The sequence below is a fragment of the Bos grunniens genome, chromosome 13 (genome assembly GCF_055505025.1).
Source record: "Bos grunniens cultivar Pamir isolate PY7600 chromosome 13, Bosgru_T2T1.0, whole genome shotgun sequence".
Classification (NCBI taxonomy): domain Eukaryota; kingdom Metazoa; phylum Chordata; class Mammalia; order Artiodactyla; family Bovidae; genus Bos; species Bos grunniens.
Genome location: NC_141177.1, coordinates 6,256,090 through 6,273,169, shown reverse-complemented (window position 1 = coordinate 6,273,169; position 17,080 = coordinate 6,256,090). Strand labels below are relative to the sequence as shown.

General features: G+C 40.1%; 1 protein-coding gene across 3 annotated transcripts in view; it reads left to right on the top strand.

Annotated features, from left to right (window-relative positions):
• Positions 1 to 252: 252 nt before the first annotated feature.
• CSE1L (chromosome segregation 1 like) overlaps positions 253 to 17,080 on the top strand; it is a 35,019-nt gene continuing 18,191 nt past the window's right edge. For 2 of the 3 annotated variants that reach the window (XR_015138926.1, XM_086331452.1), the window contains exons 1-7: positions 253 to 358; positions 9,067 to 9,162; positions 11,508 to 11,650; positions 13,876 to 13,977; positions 14,051 to 14,196; positions 14,530 to 14,620; positions 16,205 to 16,312. Coding sequence is in view for 2 of the 3 variants with exons in the window: in XM_086331452.1 (XP_086187578.1) it covers positions 9,072 to 9,162; positions 11,508 to 11,650; positions 13,876 to 13,977; positions 14,051 to 14,196; positions 14,530 to 14,620; positions 16,205 to 16,312 (681 nt within the window). In the remaining variant the exon portion in view is untranslated. Of the gene's footprint in view, positions 359 to 8,090; positions 8,209 to 9,066; positions 9,163 to 11,507; positions 11,651 to 13,875; positions 13,978 to 14,050; positions 14,197 to 14,529; positions 14,621 to 16,204; positions 16,313 to 17,080 lie in introns of those variants that run through there. The other variant, XM_086331453.1, reaches the window with a different exon arrangement.

The following is a 17,080-nucleotide window of genomic DNA, read 5'->3' as shown; positions in this document are numbered from 1 at the left end:
TGCCTGACTCTAGCCCTGACATCAAAAGAGGGCACAATTCAGCGGACACGCGCCTCATGTGTGCCCTTCTCAGAACCGCGAGAGGGATGCCCACTAGCGCGGTCAAAGACCATTGCCGCGCATGACGTCAGCCCCCTCAGAGCGGGGCCGTGATTGGTGATTGGAATCTGGGTGGAGCCGAGCGCCCTTGGCCCCGCCCCTTACTCGGCCCCTTGTACGCATGCGCCCCGGCCGCAGCCTCCCTGCCGCGCCATTTTGCCGGGGTTTGAATGTGAGGTGTGGAGTGGCGGTAGGAGTGGAGAGTGCCGGCTACGGTCCGTGACTGGGCTTCCCTTCTCCGTTCCCGCGTCCCCACGAGGTGAGGCGCAGGCCTGCACGGCCTAGTGTCGGGGCTTCTCGGGACCCGGCTGGGGGAGGGTGGAAGCGCTCCTTGCGCTTCCGAACGTTGGGAAGCCAGGACCGCACCTCCGGGCGAGAGCGGAACATTGGCCCATGTCTGCGGAAGCGTCCGGGGGCAGGGGCTTCGCTTTCGCGTCTCGCCTGTCCTGGCGGCATCCCAGGTCTGAGGTGCAGGCTCGGGTAAGCAACCCCACCCCCGCCCGGGCCTGTGAGGAGCGAGGGCGGCCCGGGCTAGGCCTGGCCCGTGCGGCGCGAGCGCCCGCCTCTTCCTCCTTAGCGCCGCGCTGATTGGCCGCGCTCTCGGGGCGGCCTGCTCTCATTGGTCGCACCCGTGCGTCCGTTCTCGGCGCACCCGGCCGCCCGCATCGTGAGGCGAGTGCGGCTGCGGGGCCTGGCCGGCTGCGGAGCGGGCGTACGAGCCGCCGCCCCGCCCGCCGCTGCTATCCTGGGCCTCCCTTTCCCGTTAGGGCGGCGGCGGTGGTGGCGGAGCGCCACACCGCCGAGGGCTTTGGTCTCCGCGGCTGTGAAACGGGCCCGGTGATCTCACTTTGCTGAGTTGCTCGTGAGGGTTAGACTGGTCTGTGTCCCCGAGGAGGTCCGTGCACCTGTCGGGTTACCAGGGTCCACCTCTTGAGGGAACACCTACAATGTTCGGAGCTTTGGGATTCAGCTTAGGAACGAGAAGGCCTGGATTCGTTTTCAGATTTAACCCCTCCTTAGGGCTGGTCACTTCATCTCTCCGAGTCTCCACTTCCTCATCTGGAAAAGCGGGGTTGAAAACATTTACCTCATAAAGTGGCTGCGGATCCCCTGAGTTACTACCCTGGTTTACCAAGCCCCATCTGGGGTGACCGTTGTCCACCTCTCCCACCCACCTCTTCTCCTTGACCACTGTAGCCACGCTGCTTACGTTTTCTTTTTATTACGTGTTCCGAGCGCATGTCCTCCAGAAAGCGTTCGGACGCGCCTTTCGTTTGCTTGGACATGCCAACAGCAGATCTTTGCAAGGCTGGTTCCCTGTCCTTCAGGTTTCACTTACGTTACGCCTCTTTTTGACCAACCTTTCAAAGGATCTCTTTCAACTGATCATATCACTCTAGTTTTATTTACTTCATAGTTTTTTTTATCATGTTCTAGAATCACTAATAGTTTACTTGGTTATTGTCTTTTTCAAATTTCAAAGGCTGATACCTTACCTGTCTTGTTGCTGCTGTAAGCAGATGGCCAGTGCTTGCCACATGGTAGATGCACAAGTATTATTCCTCGGAAGAGTCATGCATGAAAAGGGACTTTTTACTTTTGGATCCTGCCAGTGCTCTTTTTCGCCTCCTCTTGGACCACCACAGTGAAGATTTTGGCCCTTTTTTGTGTGTCTGCATTTTTCACATAATTCGTGGGACTGGATCTACCCAGCCTCTTACTTCTTAAGACCCTATATCTTTCATTTCTTTACACCAGTGCAGGGGAATTCTTTATTCCCCTCTGTTTACTTTGATTTTTGCTATGAGAGCTAGGATAGAGGAGAACCATTTTCTGTACAGTATTAGATAGGTTTGGGGGCAGTGCTGTACCTTTGGTATTAATTTGTTCCTTTATTCATTTAATAACTTGGTAAATAACTTCATTTAATCCACTTAATCTCTTTGAATACAGTGAAATTTATCTTCTTTTGTCTCAAACAAAATGGACAGAGTTCCTTCCCTTGGGGAGCCTATATTCTAGAGGGGGAAAGAGACAAGGTTACAAATAAATGGCTTAAATAATTCCAGACAAATGACAGATGAAGGCGACTTCTCTGAGGAGGTGGCATTTGAGCTGAGACCAGCTATGGAAAGATGAGGGAACAGAACATTCCAGGCAGAGCGAATAGAAAGTACAAAGGGTTCGAGGAAAATCTAGCTTTCACAGAGTAGTATGTGAAGGAACAGGTGTCTGGAGGTCAGATCACATTGGGCTTTGTAGACAATGTAAAAAGTTTGGCTCTGCATTTCAGTGGTACGTTCCTGTGATGAGAAAGCAGAAGGTGGACTGAGGTGCTGCAGTGTGTTCTTAATGTGTATGTGCCAGATGGTTTTCATTTATTGGATCTCTCTCCCTTCCCCCAGATGTAGGGCCTCTGGAGTGGTTCTCTAATGCAGAGGAAATATCTTAAGGAAAAGGCATACATCTTGGGTCAACTTACGTCACACATTTCTGTGTGGTGGCCTTGGAAAGCAAAGCTTTTATTCCAAATGTCTTCATCTGTAATTGAGGACCTTTGAGAAGAGGCTAGACTTAGGTCCAGCCAGTCTTTCAACAAAAAGTCTGGCATAATTGATTTATTGTGGTACATAAAGCAAAAGTCACTCATTTGTGTCCAACTCTTTGCAACCCCATGGACTGTAGAGTCCATGGAATTCTCCAGGCCAGAGTACTGGAGTGGGTAGCTGTTCCCTTCTTCAGGGGATCTTCTCAACCCAGGGATCGAACCCAGGTCTCCTGCATTGCAGGCAGATTCTTTACCAGCTGAGCCACCAGGGAAGCCCATTGTGGTACATATTTTTCATGTATTTTTGGGTAGAGATTTCCAAAAATAGCTCAATGGAGAAGTAAAGTATCAGCCTTCATTTAAAGGCAAAAGAGTGAATTTTTTCATTTCTAGTTTGTCTTTAAAGTCAGTAATGCTTTTTACATTTATATATTGCACATATTTCAGAATGTCAGTGTACCTCCACCTCTGGCAAATAAAGATAACTAGACCTTAATCTTGCTGCCTCTGGAGTATTCTCTAAAATTACCTGATGTGTCATATTTTCACAAATCAGGACTTAAGCTTACAATTTGGGTTTATAGACACTGTCACTGAGGAGACAGAAAAGGGATTTTTGGACAAACGTTTAGTCCCTTAACATTAAAAATATAAGATTTATAAAGTATTTTAACTTTTGGGGGTTGTAGCATGCGTGCTTATATTCCTCCACCAGCACCACCACCACTGCACACACACACACAGTTTCCCGCCATACACTTTTTTAACCTGGCCCTTCAGCTTCACCGTTTTGTGGGGGTCACTTTCGTGTCTCCTAGAGTCGGTTGGCTCCAGCCCTTCTGTCTCACAGGCAATTGACTGAATAAATGCGAAGCATGACTGCTTTTTGATGGGGGAAAAAAGATCAATAAAGGGTATGTAGCTTTTGAAAATAGGGCACAAATACACAGTAGGTGCTCTTCACTGTTTTAAGAATCGAGGGAGAGTGCAGTGAACAAAACACAAAGTCCTTGCTCCCATGTTGCTGACAGTCTAATGGAGGGGAAAGCATAGTAAACAAGAAAGCAGTTTATAGGCCTGATAAAATTGGAAAAGCAGAACCAGAGAATGGAGAGTGACTGAGCTGGGTGCTGTTTTAGATAGGATGGTCCAGGACAGCAGCTCAAAACAGAAGTGACATTTGAAAAGAGACCTGAATGAAGCAGGGAGTGAACTACAAAGCTCTCCAGGGGCAGAGCCGTCTAGGTGGAGGAGACAGTGAGTCCTGACCCCCGAAATAAGCACTGGCAAGTATGAACAATATACAGGATAAAGTTCAAACTCCCATCTTCTTTGAAGCATTTTTGAATGAACAGAAACCAATTATGTCAGTATGTTGGTCACTATTTATCTGACAGATATAATTGAGTTCCTACATTATGTCATGCTTGCTAATAACTGATGCTCAGAGGATAGTCTCCAATCCAGACTGGATCCATGTTTTAGCCGCTTGACTGACATATTAGCTTATCCATTAGTTCATGCGGCAAATGCTTAGTGAATACTGTGTGCCAGGCAATGTTGAAGGTCCTGGGCTACAGAGGTGAGCAAGACCTACAAAGTCCCTGCCCCAGGGAGCTTACAAATAAGAGATGACAAGTCAAAGATACCTCAGATGAGAATAAGTGCTGTGAACAGTGCAATAGGGATGAGGTGGATGATGATTGTGGAAGGCTTTTTTGAGGAGTTGACAGTGGGCTGGATGATGCCTGATGTCAAATTAGAAGGAAGGGTTATTACAGTCAGGGAGAACTCTTGTCTGGTTTGAGGAACAGAAAGAAGGCTTTGGTGGCTGGACAGCAAGAAGGTCAGAGATAAGGTTGACAGGTGCCAGCTTGCATGGGACTCTGTCATGAAGAAAGTTAGTAAAATGCAAATTTATTAAGGAGTGTATTTAAAATTTAAACTCAACAAAATAGGTTCAGTTACCTTCTGTAATCCCCCAAACACACATGCTGCCTTGTGTAAATCCCAAAAGGTAGAATAATTTGCATGTAGTAAAGACTTTTTTTTTTTATTTCATATATACTGGTGTAAACGGTTTTCCTTGGCAACAGCAAACTTTCATGTTTTCATAACAGATTCAGCATTTCAACACAGAAAAAAGAATGGGAAATAAATTGATTAAATCACTGCTTTCCGGCCTGTGTTCCATAATAAAATGGTTCTGTGGCCAGGCTCTGGGTTCTTGAAGCTTTTAAAGCGCATCTCCAAAAGAGGGTGAATATGATGCATAGCATTTTCCAAACCTTTGGTGTAAAAAACAGGAAGAGTTGCTTCTCAGTGAATTGTGTGTGTGGTTGAGTGGAACTCCATAGAGTAGTTTGCCCTGTATCAAAGGAAGTAATATATATAAGTGGTGGAGTCTACCAAATCAGCCATCATGTTGGCTTCCCTTGTGGTAAAAACGAGCGTGTTGAGGAGAATACAGATAGCTTCAAAGATTGGTCTCCTTAGAAGGCTGTGGTTTCTGGCTGTGGAGGAGTACTCTTCACAACCTCAGCATTAGCTGTAGCCCTTTATAAAGCCTATTAATCATTTGTAATATATTAGATGTGGATTTTTTTGGTCAGTCATAGCATATTCTGTGATTTATATTTAGTTTTAAGCTTTAAATATTTGAAAAGTTGCTTTTTATTGAGATATAATTAAGATGTAACATTAATTTCAGGTGCACAACATAATGGTGTATATATTGTGAAATGATCACAATAAACCTAGTTAATTAACGTTCATCATCACACATAATTACAAATATATTTGTCTTTTTTGTTCTGAACTTTTAGGATTTACTGTCCTAATAACTTTCAAATATACAGCACGCTGCTATTAACTGGAGTCTCTGTGTCGGACATTACATCCTCCTGATTTATATATTTATTTTGTAACTAGAGATTTGTACCTTTCTACCCACCTTCATCCATTTGCCCCTGCCATGCAGTCAACCACCAATCTGTTTGTTTTTTTTAACCAATCTGTTTGTTGTTGTTTTGCCATGCCCACCAATCTGTTTTTTTTGTTATTGTTTTGCCGCATACCCCAGTATGTGGGACAGATAGAAGCCATGCCCCCTGCATTGGTAGGCAGAGTCTTAGTCACTGGACCACTGAGGAAGTTCCCTAATCTGCTCTTTTTATCTATGAATTTTTGTTTTTAAGATTCCACATAGAAACATGATCATGTGGTATTTCAGTTCAGTCCTGTCTTAACTCTTTGTGACCCCATGGACTGTAGCATGCCGGGCTTCCCTGTCCATCACTAACTCCTGGAGCTTACTCAAACTCATGTCTATCGCGTCAGTGATGCCATCCAACCATCTCATCCTCTGCCATCCTCTTCTGCCTTCAGTCTTTGCTAGCATCAGGGTCTTTTCCAGTGAGTCAAGTTCTTCGCATCAGGTGGCCAAAGTATTGGAGTTTCAGCTTCAACATCACTCCTTCCAATGGATATTCAGGACTGATTTCCTTTAGGATGGACTAGTTGAATCTCCTTGCAGTCCAAGGGACTCTCAAGAGTCTTCTCCAACACCACAGTTCAAAAACATCAGTTCTTCAGTGCTCAGCTTTCTTTATAGTCCAACTCTCACATCCATACATGACTACTGGAAAAACCATAGCTTTGACTTGATAGACCTTTGTTGGTAAAGTAATGTCTCTGCTCTTTAATATGCTGTCTAGGTTGGTCATAGCTTTTCTTCCAAGAAGCAAGCATCTTTTAATTTAATGGCTGCAGTGATTTAGGAGCCCACAAAAATAAACTCTGTCACTGTTTCCACTGTTTCCCCATCTATTTGCCATGAAGTGATGGACCAGATGCCATGATCTTAGTTTTCTGAATGTTGTGTTTTAAGCCAGCTTTTTCACTCTTCTCTTTGACTTTCACTAAGAGGTTCTTTAGTTCTTCTTTGCTTTCTGCCATAAAGGTGGTGTCATCTGCGTATTTGAGGTTATTGATACTTCTCCTGGCAATCTTGATTTTAGTGTGTGCTTCATCCAGCCCAGCATTTTACATGATGTACTCTGCATATAAGTTAAATAAGCAGGGTGACAATATACAGCCTTGACATAACTCCTTTCCTGATTTGGAACCAGTCTGTTGTTCCATGTCCAGTTCTAACTTTTGCTTCTTGACCTGCATACAGATTTCTCAAGAGGCAGGTCAGGTGGTCTGGTATTCCTATCTTTTGAAGAATTTTCCACAGTTTGTTGTGATCCACACAGTCAGAGCCTTTGGCATAGTCAATAAAGCAGAAGTAGATGTTTCTCTGGAACTCTTTTGCTTTTTTGATGATCCAGCGGATGTTGGCAATTTGATCTCTGGTTCCTCTGCCTTTTCTAAATCCAGCTTGAACATCTGGAAGTTGATGGTTCATATTCTATTGAAGCCTGGCTTGGAGAATGTTGAGCATTATTTTGCTAGCGCGTGAGATGAGTGCAATTGTGTGGTAGTTTGAACGTTCTTTGGCATTGCCTTTCTTTGGGATTGGAATGAAAACTGACCTTTTCCAGTCCTGTGGCCACTGCTGAATTTTCCAAATTTGCTGGCATATTGAGTGCAGCACTTTCACAGCATCATCTTTTAGGATTTGAAATAGCTCAACTGGAATTCCATCACCTCCACTAGTTTTGTTTGTAGTATTTTTGCTTCCTAAGGCCCCTCCAGGATGTCTGGCTCTAGGTGAGTGATCACACCATCGTGATTATCTGGGTCATGAAGATCTTTTCTGTACACTTCTTTTGTGTATTCTTGTCACCTGTTCTTAATACTTTCTGCTTCTGTTAGGTCCATACCGTTTCTGTCTTTTATTGTGCCCGTCTTGGCATGAAATGGTCCCTTGGTATCTCTGATTTTCTTGAAGAGATCTCTGCTGCTGCTAAGTTGCTTCAGTCGTGTCCGACTCTGTGCAACCCCATAGACAGCCTCCCAACCAGGCTTCCCTGTCCCTGGGATTCTCCAGGCAAGAACACTGGAGTGGGTTGCCATTTCCTTCTCCAATGCATGAAAGCGAAGACTGAAAGTGAAGTCGCTCAGTCGTGTCTGACTCTTAGCGACCCCATGGACTGTAGCCCACCAGGCTCCTCCGTCCATAGGATTTTCCAGGCAAGAGTACTGGAGTGGGGTGCCATTGCCTTCTCCGAAGAGATCTCTAGTCTGTGGTATTTATGTATCATTTATTTCACTTGGTATACTGCCCTTAGGATCCATCTATGTTGTCACAAATGGCAGGGGTTTCCCTTTTTGTGTGTGGCTGGATAATCCTCCATTCTGTGTGTATACTACGTTGCATTATCCATCGATGGATGCTTAGGTTGCTTCCATGTGTTGACTGTTGTTAATAGCGCTGCAGTGAACAGCAGACAGTGGGAGTACAAGTATCTCTTCTAGTTAGAATTTTCATTTCTTTCAGATAAATACCTAGAAGTGGAATAGCTGGAGCATGTGGTAATTCTGTTTTTAATTTTTTGAGGAACCTCCATACTTACTTCCAGAGTGGTTGTACCAGTTTACATTCCCACCAACAGGTACCAGGGTTTCCTTTTCTCCCCATGCTCGCCAAATGCCTGTTATTTCTTGTCTTTTTTATTATAGTCGTTCTAACAGGTACGGGGTGATAATCTCATTGTGGTTTTGATTTGCATTCCCTTGTGTTTAGTGATGTTGAGCACCTTTTCATATTGTCTTTGGGAAAATGTCTGTTTAGTTCCTCTGCCCATTTTTCAGCTGGACTCTTTTTTTCTGAGTTGTATGAGTTTGTTTTTTTTTTTTTTTATGTTTTGGATATTAATTCTTTATCAGATACGATTTGCGAATATTTTCTCCTATTTAGTATGTTGCCTTTTCATTTTGTTGATGGTTTGCTTTGCTGCGCAGACATTTTTAGTTTGATGTCATTCTGCTTGTTTATTTTTGCTTTGACTTAGCTTTTGTGTGGAAAGTTGCTTTTTAATTACAACTGCAGCTGTCATCTTAGGAACCCAAAATTATCTTCCCAGGTGCAAATTCTCAGTATATAGTGTGTTGTCAATACCTATGGCTGCATGTTGTACACAAAAGAATTTACTCTAGTTTCTTTAATCTCAGAACTCAATGGGATCCTTATTTTATTGTGGGTTTTTTAAAAAATCTAATAATTCATATTTTTAACCTTTAGTTTGTGATATGTTTTTTCTTCTGTATCTCAAAATTGTCTCATCACTGATTCAAAAAAGCCCGTCTTCTGGAACCTTGTCTTGGCTAAGAATAAAGCTTATAGGTGATACCCAGAGCATATCAAGTAGATGACTTTCAGAGAGGGGGACATCCAAAATGTAAAATGATTCTCTTCTGTACATCCCTGTGTCCTCATGTGATCAATTACTCAAACCTCATTTTTGTTTTAGGCTCAATGGCAATGGAGCTCAGTGATGCAAATTTGCAAACACTAACAGAATATTTAAAGAAGACTCTTGATCCTGATCCTGCCATCAGGCGTCCAGGTAAAGTGAATAAATACTCTCTTGTGGTTGATTTATTCTTAAAGGACAGGTGAGAGAAACCTTTGTGCAATCTGTTTGTAAAATTTTAAAAAGAGATTAACACTTGAATTCTTAGGTATAGTTTATTTTTCATTTATAACATATGGCAGTGGGTTTTTTCCTTCTTTGTTTGTTGTGTTTTTGTTTCTTGAGTAAAATAACTTTTATCCCTTTTGGAATAAAAAGGACTAGTAAGTTTAGGGTGCTTTGTTCATTGACCTTCCTGAAAATCCCTACACCTTCCTGTTTTAGAGATACAATAATCAGAGCATAGAGGTAAGAGTTAACTGCCTTAAAAGTGATTAAGTGAGTGAAACTAGGTAATCCCCATGTTGGATTTAATTAATATTTTAAGACCTAGGGTTCCTCCCCTTCTCCTCCTCCCAGATTTGACCAATTTTCATTAGAGATTTAGTGTAAGCTTAAAATTGCAAACTTGAATGCCTGTAGGAGTTGCACATGAAGGTAAAAGCCGGGGGTGAGGGGGCAGGCTGCGGGGTTAACTGCCTTGGTTAAGGGACAGATATTATTAATATTTGGAACCATCTAACTCGGGGGGATTCAAACCAGTCTTGCAAGATCAGATTTCCAGCTTTGCTTGAAAAATAAGGATACTTATATGAAGCGTTCTCATTTTTAAATGATAGTGATTAACATCAAAAACTTTTGAAATAACACGCAAACCAACAAACTACTTCTGGGGGCCACATGTGTCTTGTGGGTAGTACGCTGATGATCCTTGTTGTAAGCCATATTAACCAGAAATGCTCTTAATCTACTTCTTCAGAATTTACTGATGTGCATTCTCATAAAGAGGATTTTGGAAGCATTCCATGAAGACCCAGATGAATGTGTGCACATATGTGTTGTATATTATATATAGTATATATTATATTGTTGTATATTATACATGTTGTATATAATATGTTGTATATTATATATAGTAAATAGAATTATTTGTTTATTATTTACATGTTAATGCATCCATCCTAGTCTAGAAAGGCTTTTGTGATTTCTGTGAGGGAAAATTGTGATTTTCCTGTCAGTGCTTAAAGAAGTAATTTATTCTTGGATAAAAGGAAATTAATGGTTCTAAGACTTCCCCAGAAAGCCTCTGCCAACACTGTTTAATGAAAATTATTTTTAATAACTGTGTCTTTGTAAGGTGGAGGTGCTGTTGTTTTATGAATCCAGGACAAAATGTAGGAATAAATTGATGTTCTGATAAGAGTTGCAACCATACATTTCACAGGGATTGCCGGATATGAAATATTGACCAACCAAATATTGAAGCAACCAAAGCTTTCTATAAAACCATGTAAACCATAGTGTGTCCCCTCTTGAAAAATTTTTTTCAGTTCAGCATTCTTTATCTTTCAAGAAACACATGGTAGACACAAAGCAGGGAGGGTTTGAGGGTGGAAGTTAAACTCGGGACTTAATTTGGAAAGAAGGTGTTAAATCATACTAAATTGTAGAATAATAGATGCTAACCGCTGACCTTTTCAGTAAATATTGAAACCTTGGACTGGATGCTGCCTTAAGAAGCTTAAGATAGGGAAAAATTGGAAGTGCTATAAATCATCATGGTCTGATCTGTAACCCAGGAGATTTATTATCCCTAACTGTAGTATGAGTTTAAAATATACGAGTAAAATCTTTGTATAAGGTTATTGCTGATATTAGAAATGTTTAGTTTGAAAGGAATACTCAGAGCTAGTAGGATAGAATAAGGACTGGACTAAAACTTTTTCAGTGATGAAATCCGCTAGCTGCGTGATCTTTGACAAGCTTACTTAACCTCAGTGGCCTTGTCCTTAAAGTGAGGGTAATACTACCTACTTCTCTGGGCAGTAGTGACAACGTAACAGATGGGAGTCAAACATCAGACCCATATGGTTAATAATAATATACATTAAAATGAATCAACAAATTTAATCTTAGTCACAGTCCTATAAAAGAAATGTTACTACCATTACTAATAGTACTCATAATAATCCTTCTGGAACAAGACAGGGTATATGACTTTTTTGCCCTAAGGTCACTTACTGTCTCTGAAAAGCAGATTCTCCTTCACATGAGGTGATCATCTGATCAGGCCACTTCATAGGTTTGTGAGATGAGTTAATGGATGGTAAAGTGATCTGAAAACTGAGATACTATGTAAATTTAATGTAACATCATGTACAATCCTAATCTTTCCATTTGTTGATGCTTCAGTCAGAAATATACATAGTTCACATATACATACAGTCTTAAGATTTGGTTTTAATAACATATCTTCTAACATGGGTATTGTTTTCCAGCTGAGAAGTTTCTTGAATCTGTAGAAGGAAATCAGAACTACCCATTGTTGCTGTTAACATTATTAGAAAAGTCCCAGGATAATGTTATTAAAGTGTGTGCCTCTGTAACATTCAAGAACTATATTAAAAGAAATTGGAGAATTGTAAGTATTTTATGAGTGCCTAGTTTAAGACCCTGCATGTTTAAAAGATTTATATGTGCAGTGTTCCTGAGTGATTCGGACACAGATTAAAGATAAAAAACAGGACCCTCCTCACCAAATATTAAAAAGTCAAACCCAAAAACATACAAAAAGTATAAAAATACCATAACCAAGTGAGATTTATCCCAAATATGCATGGCTGTTTTCAGCATTCAAAAACCTATAGGCTGAGAAAACGTAAGTCATATTATTATTTCAATAGGTGCAGAAAAAGCCTATGTCAAAGTCCAACATCTGTTCATGGTTAAAAACAGTAAATTTGAAATAGTGGGGTCTTTCTCAGCATGATAAAGACTGTGAAAAAGCTATAACTAATATACATAATGGTGAGAAACTTGAAACCTTCCCACTAAGGTCAGGTGCAAAACAAGGCCACTCTCGCCACTCCTTTGCAATATTTTGTTGGAGGTCCTTGATAATGCAGTAGGTAAAGGAGTATGCCATTTGGGAAGAAAGATATTTTTAAAACTGTCTTTGCTCACAGAGAGTTCCCGTTTTATTTAAACTCATATTGAGTCAGCTTCATAACCTGGGCTGCTCGAGAGAGTGAGACTTTGCTTTAACCTCCAATTTGTGTTCTGTTGTTGTTGTTTTGGTTTGTTTTTTTGTTTGGTCGCGCCCTGTAGCATGTGGGATCTTAGGGATCAAACCCGTGCCTCCTGTATTGCGAGCATGGAGTCTTAACTACTGGACCGAGAGGGAAGTCCCATGGTTGAAATTTAACTTTAGCTCTCTGCTGAAGAGACATTATGTGGAAAGTTACACAGTCTAAATGAATAATTGAAGCAGTTTCTATTGTGGACAAAGAAAAATTACATAAAGCTGGAAAAACCACATTTTAAATATATATATATATATATATATAATATGTATAATGCACTTGAAGTTTTTGGTAAGGGATTTGTCCTCTGTCTTGGATATGGAAATATTTTCTAATTATAAGGTGAATCTTAATATGCTGCAAGTTTAATGGGGGCTTTCCAAGTGGCTCAGTGGTAAAGAATCTGCCTGCTGAGCAGGAGATGTGGGTTCGATCCCTGGATCAGAAAGATCCCCTGGAGAAGGAAATGGCAGCCCATTGCAGTATTCTTGCCTGGGAAATCCCATGGACAGGAGCCTGGCTGGCTACAATCCATGGGGTCACAAAGAGTCAGACATTACTTCGTGACTAAACTGCCACCACTCCAAGGTGAATCTTACTGTGCTATAAGTTTAATGATCAGTATAAAATTATACATTGAGAAACAGAAATGGGTATTTTCCCTAGCTTAGCTTTTGACAGAGATTCTAAAATTGGGGGTGGTTTTGCCCATCTGGGGATATTTAGAGATTTTTTGGTTGTCACGGAGGATGGGGGGTGTTTCTGACAACTCGTGGGAAGAAGCCAAGGATACTGGTAACCATCCTACAATGCACAAGAAAGACCCCCACAACCAGGATTTATCTGACCCAAAATGTCAGTAATGGCACGGCTGAGGTAAACCTGGGTTAGGATAAAGAAAAAGGGAATGTTTTTAGTAATAATCACATTTAGAAGGATATTAAAGTTGACAGAAATGGTCAGTTTTTCTAAAAAATCAACTTGACATCTGCTTATTCACTGAGTCTCTTTTCTTCATTCCATAGAAGAATTTAAAAATAGTAAAAACTGTTCTTAAACTTGTGTAGTCAAGTGTTCTCACATGTAGTGAAGAAATGAGTTGGTGAATTTTAGAATGTTTAAAAATCCATGCGTCTACGTGTAGACATTCAAGCCCCCTCTGTCTTGATTTATAAAACTAGTGAGACTCAGAATCTCTTTGGGTGATGTAGTCCTGGTTGCATTTGAACTGGTAATGGTCAAGAAGTTTTCACTGACTAGACCTTTCTTTAACTTAAGGTAATGATCAAATTGAGGATGAATATGGGCTGAGTAGCATATATCTATGAAGATTTTAACCACATTTTGGTTAATTATCATATAGAACTGAGATTCTCAATTAACATCAGAGAGTCAGAGAAGCTGATTATTAAAGAAATCTGTGACCCGTTCATACAGAAGAAAGGCCCTGTCTTCTGTTTTTCTTAGGAAACCAGGAAATAAGAAATGGTTCTGTTTTATCTACAAATGCATACAGTCATGGCTATGAATTTATGTTACTTGCTCATTAATGTTTTGCTTTTAGGTTGAAGATGAACCAAATAAAATTTGTGAAGCCGACAGAGTAGCCATTAAAGCTAACATAGTGCACTTGATGCTTAGCAGCCCGGAGCAAATTCAGAAGCAGGTATGTGAGGCCCTGCTTGTTAGGGGGCTTGTTTGTAGAGGTTTCATCTAATGAGTCTCTTTCCTGCCCCCAGTTAAGTGATGCTATTAGCATTATTGGCAGAGAAGATTTCCCTCAGAAATGGCCTGACTTGTTGACGGAAATGGTGAATCGCTTTCAGAGTGGAGATTTCCATGTTATTAACGGGGTCCTTCGTACAGCACATTCTTTATTTAAAAGGTATTGATGTGTAAATTGGTATTTTAAAAATATTTTTTTCAGGTGTTTTTCCTTGTGTGTATTTTTGTGACTGTTGTCATTCTTTTTGATAATTCTAGAATAAGAACAGAAGCCTCTCAATTCATTATCATGTTTATTTCTTACTAAGTGTAGGGTTTTAATTTCATGTTGCCCTATTACTTGCAAAATACCTGGTCTTGATAAACTGTGCTTGAATTCCCTTTTTATTTCAGAAAGCTGTCTAGCCATAGATTTTTGTCTAATCTAGCCTTGAAAACCTAAAGTCAGTTAACAAAAATTTGTGGATTTACCTATTTTACATTGATTTTTTAGATATCGCCATGAATTTAAGTCAAACGAGTTATGGACTGAAATTAAACTTGTTCTGGATGCCTTTGCTTTGCCTTTGACGAATCTATTTAAGGTATACAATAACATTTTGGTGGTATTTTTTAGTTAACATTTTAGAGCACTTTAATATTTGTATACATTTTAAGAGATTGCTTTGAAAGCTTATTTGATAGGTCATGGTTTAGAGCAACATTTCTTTTGAAAATTTTCAAACCTATATCTAAATAGAGAAGATGGTATAGTGAATTCCTGTGTATTGACTGCACAGGTTTAACAAGTTGCTAGCATTTTGTTTCTTTTTACTTTGTTTTATCTTTTTGATTTTGTATGAATAGTTAAAAGCAAATTCCAGGCATCATAGTATTTCACTCAAGTATTTGTGTATCTCTAAAGGAATAGGTCTATATTTTGATTTTACTGTTTATGAAATTTAATTTATATACACCATTGTATAGTACATAAGCAACTTCCCTAAACATGTTCTTCATCTTTCTGAGAATCCTTTAAGATTGAAAAAGAAGTAATGTCAACCTTTTTTTTTCCCCCCGATAAGGAAGGAGGAGTGTTTAGTCTCACAAACAATAAAAAGAACCATGCCTCAGTAGTTTTTCTAACTCAAGAAAAGCTGCTCATTTCCTGTTTTCAAAAAGGAAAGGTTGTGTGATTGTCACAGCTTCTAAATTATAGAGTATGCACAGAATTTTTCATGGTTAGGATATCTTACTGATGGTACATTCTTATTTTCAAAAATAAAATTGGACAAATGTGATCATTTTTTTCACCTGTTGGATTGGCAGAGATTTTTTATTTCTTTTCAGTGACGTTAAAAGTTTTAGCCAGGAACAGGTAGAACTGGTGGGGGGCATCTTTTAGCCAGAGTGCACTGAAATGAACACTCGTGTCCTCCCCGTCAGATTATAAATGGTACTAGCTTTCTGGAGTTTGACACTTCAGTGAGAAAACCATAAGATTCGTATTTCCTGACTCCAGGATATAGTTAGCAACATTTGTTGTGTATGTTTTACATAATAGACATGCACAAATTACCAAGACCTTTTATGTATATCTTCGCATTTGATATATATTAGATAGGTATTATGCTTAATTACAGATAAGGAGATGGGGGCTCTGAAATAACTCAGAGTCATGCTCATTGTCAGTAAGAGTCTGGGTTGTATCTAGATCTGTCTGGCTTCCAAAACCCTTACTCACAGCATACCATTCTGCATTGGTAATAGTTCTAGAATCTCAAACTCAGAAAACTAGAAGTATGTGCACAAAGTTTTGTAGATAAACTTGTTTATTGCAGTTAGAATAACAAATAGTTGCAAACAACCTAAAGGCCAGGTTGCAGGAAATTATTTAATGAACACATATGAAGACATTTAATAGTTACATATATACACAGAGGAGAATAGAAGGATCTAGTCCAAAATATTAACATTGGACTTTGCAGTAGTGTTATTATGGACAGTTTAAAAATATATCCTTTAAAGTATTTTTCAAAAATCTTAAATGAGTGCACACTACTATTTAAAAGCCAAATTTTGGAGAAGATATATAAATATTGAGTTGGCCAAGGGGTTCAGCATAGTACAAGGCTTTTTCACTAAGGTTTATGATACACTAAAGCCATCTTCCTAAATTCTTTTCCAAGGCCACTATTGAACTCTGCAGCACCCATGCAAATGATGCCTCTGCTCTGAGGATTCTATTTTCTTCCCTGATCCTAATCTCAAAATTGTTCTACAGTTTAAACTTTCAGGTAAGTTTTGTTTTATTTCTTGGTTTTGGTTCTTATTCTTTGATGTCAAATGTAAAGTTTTTCACTTGATAAAGACTTCTTTGCTAGCACTGATTTCACCTCCCGCCCAAAGAATAAGTATTAGTTGTTTTGTTTTCTCATTCCCTCCACTTTTAACTACAAACTGTGTTCTATTTTATAGTAGTTCCTAGACATGCTAGTGGGTGGATATATAGAAAAGTAGCATTCTCTTAGTCTGGTAAGTTAGGGAAACCCCACATCCTAAATGACTGTTGGAGTGTCATCCTATATTCTGTTTTACTGAAGACACAGCACATTTCCAAGCCTTCCTCTAGTTCGTTTAAGTGGGTGTTTACGCTGGGGGAACCATGTTTTGATTAGAGGCCTCTAGGTAGGTAATACCAAAAAAAGCTTATAGCTTTTAATGAAAGCTTATCTGGGAGACAAAACAGTGAAGAAGCAGGCTTGGGAAAGTGTAAGAACCGGAACCTCTGTGTTTCATAGGAAACACAGCTACAATCTTCGAGTAGAAAATGCCTGGTCACTCTGTTGCTAGTGAGGTAGTGGCTCCAGTCTTTGTTTCTGTCCTTGCGTCATTACTTTAAATAAGAGTTGGGGTTTCAGGACAAGAAGGAAGTCTTACTGGTACAGATTCCTATACTGAGATTTAAGAGGAAGGATGTGACCTTTTCGTTGACTTTAGCCAGAGCCAAGTACCAGACTTGATCCTCCCAACATTACTCTCTCACAGTGGTAGGGACAGCGTTC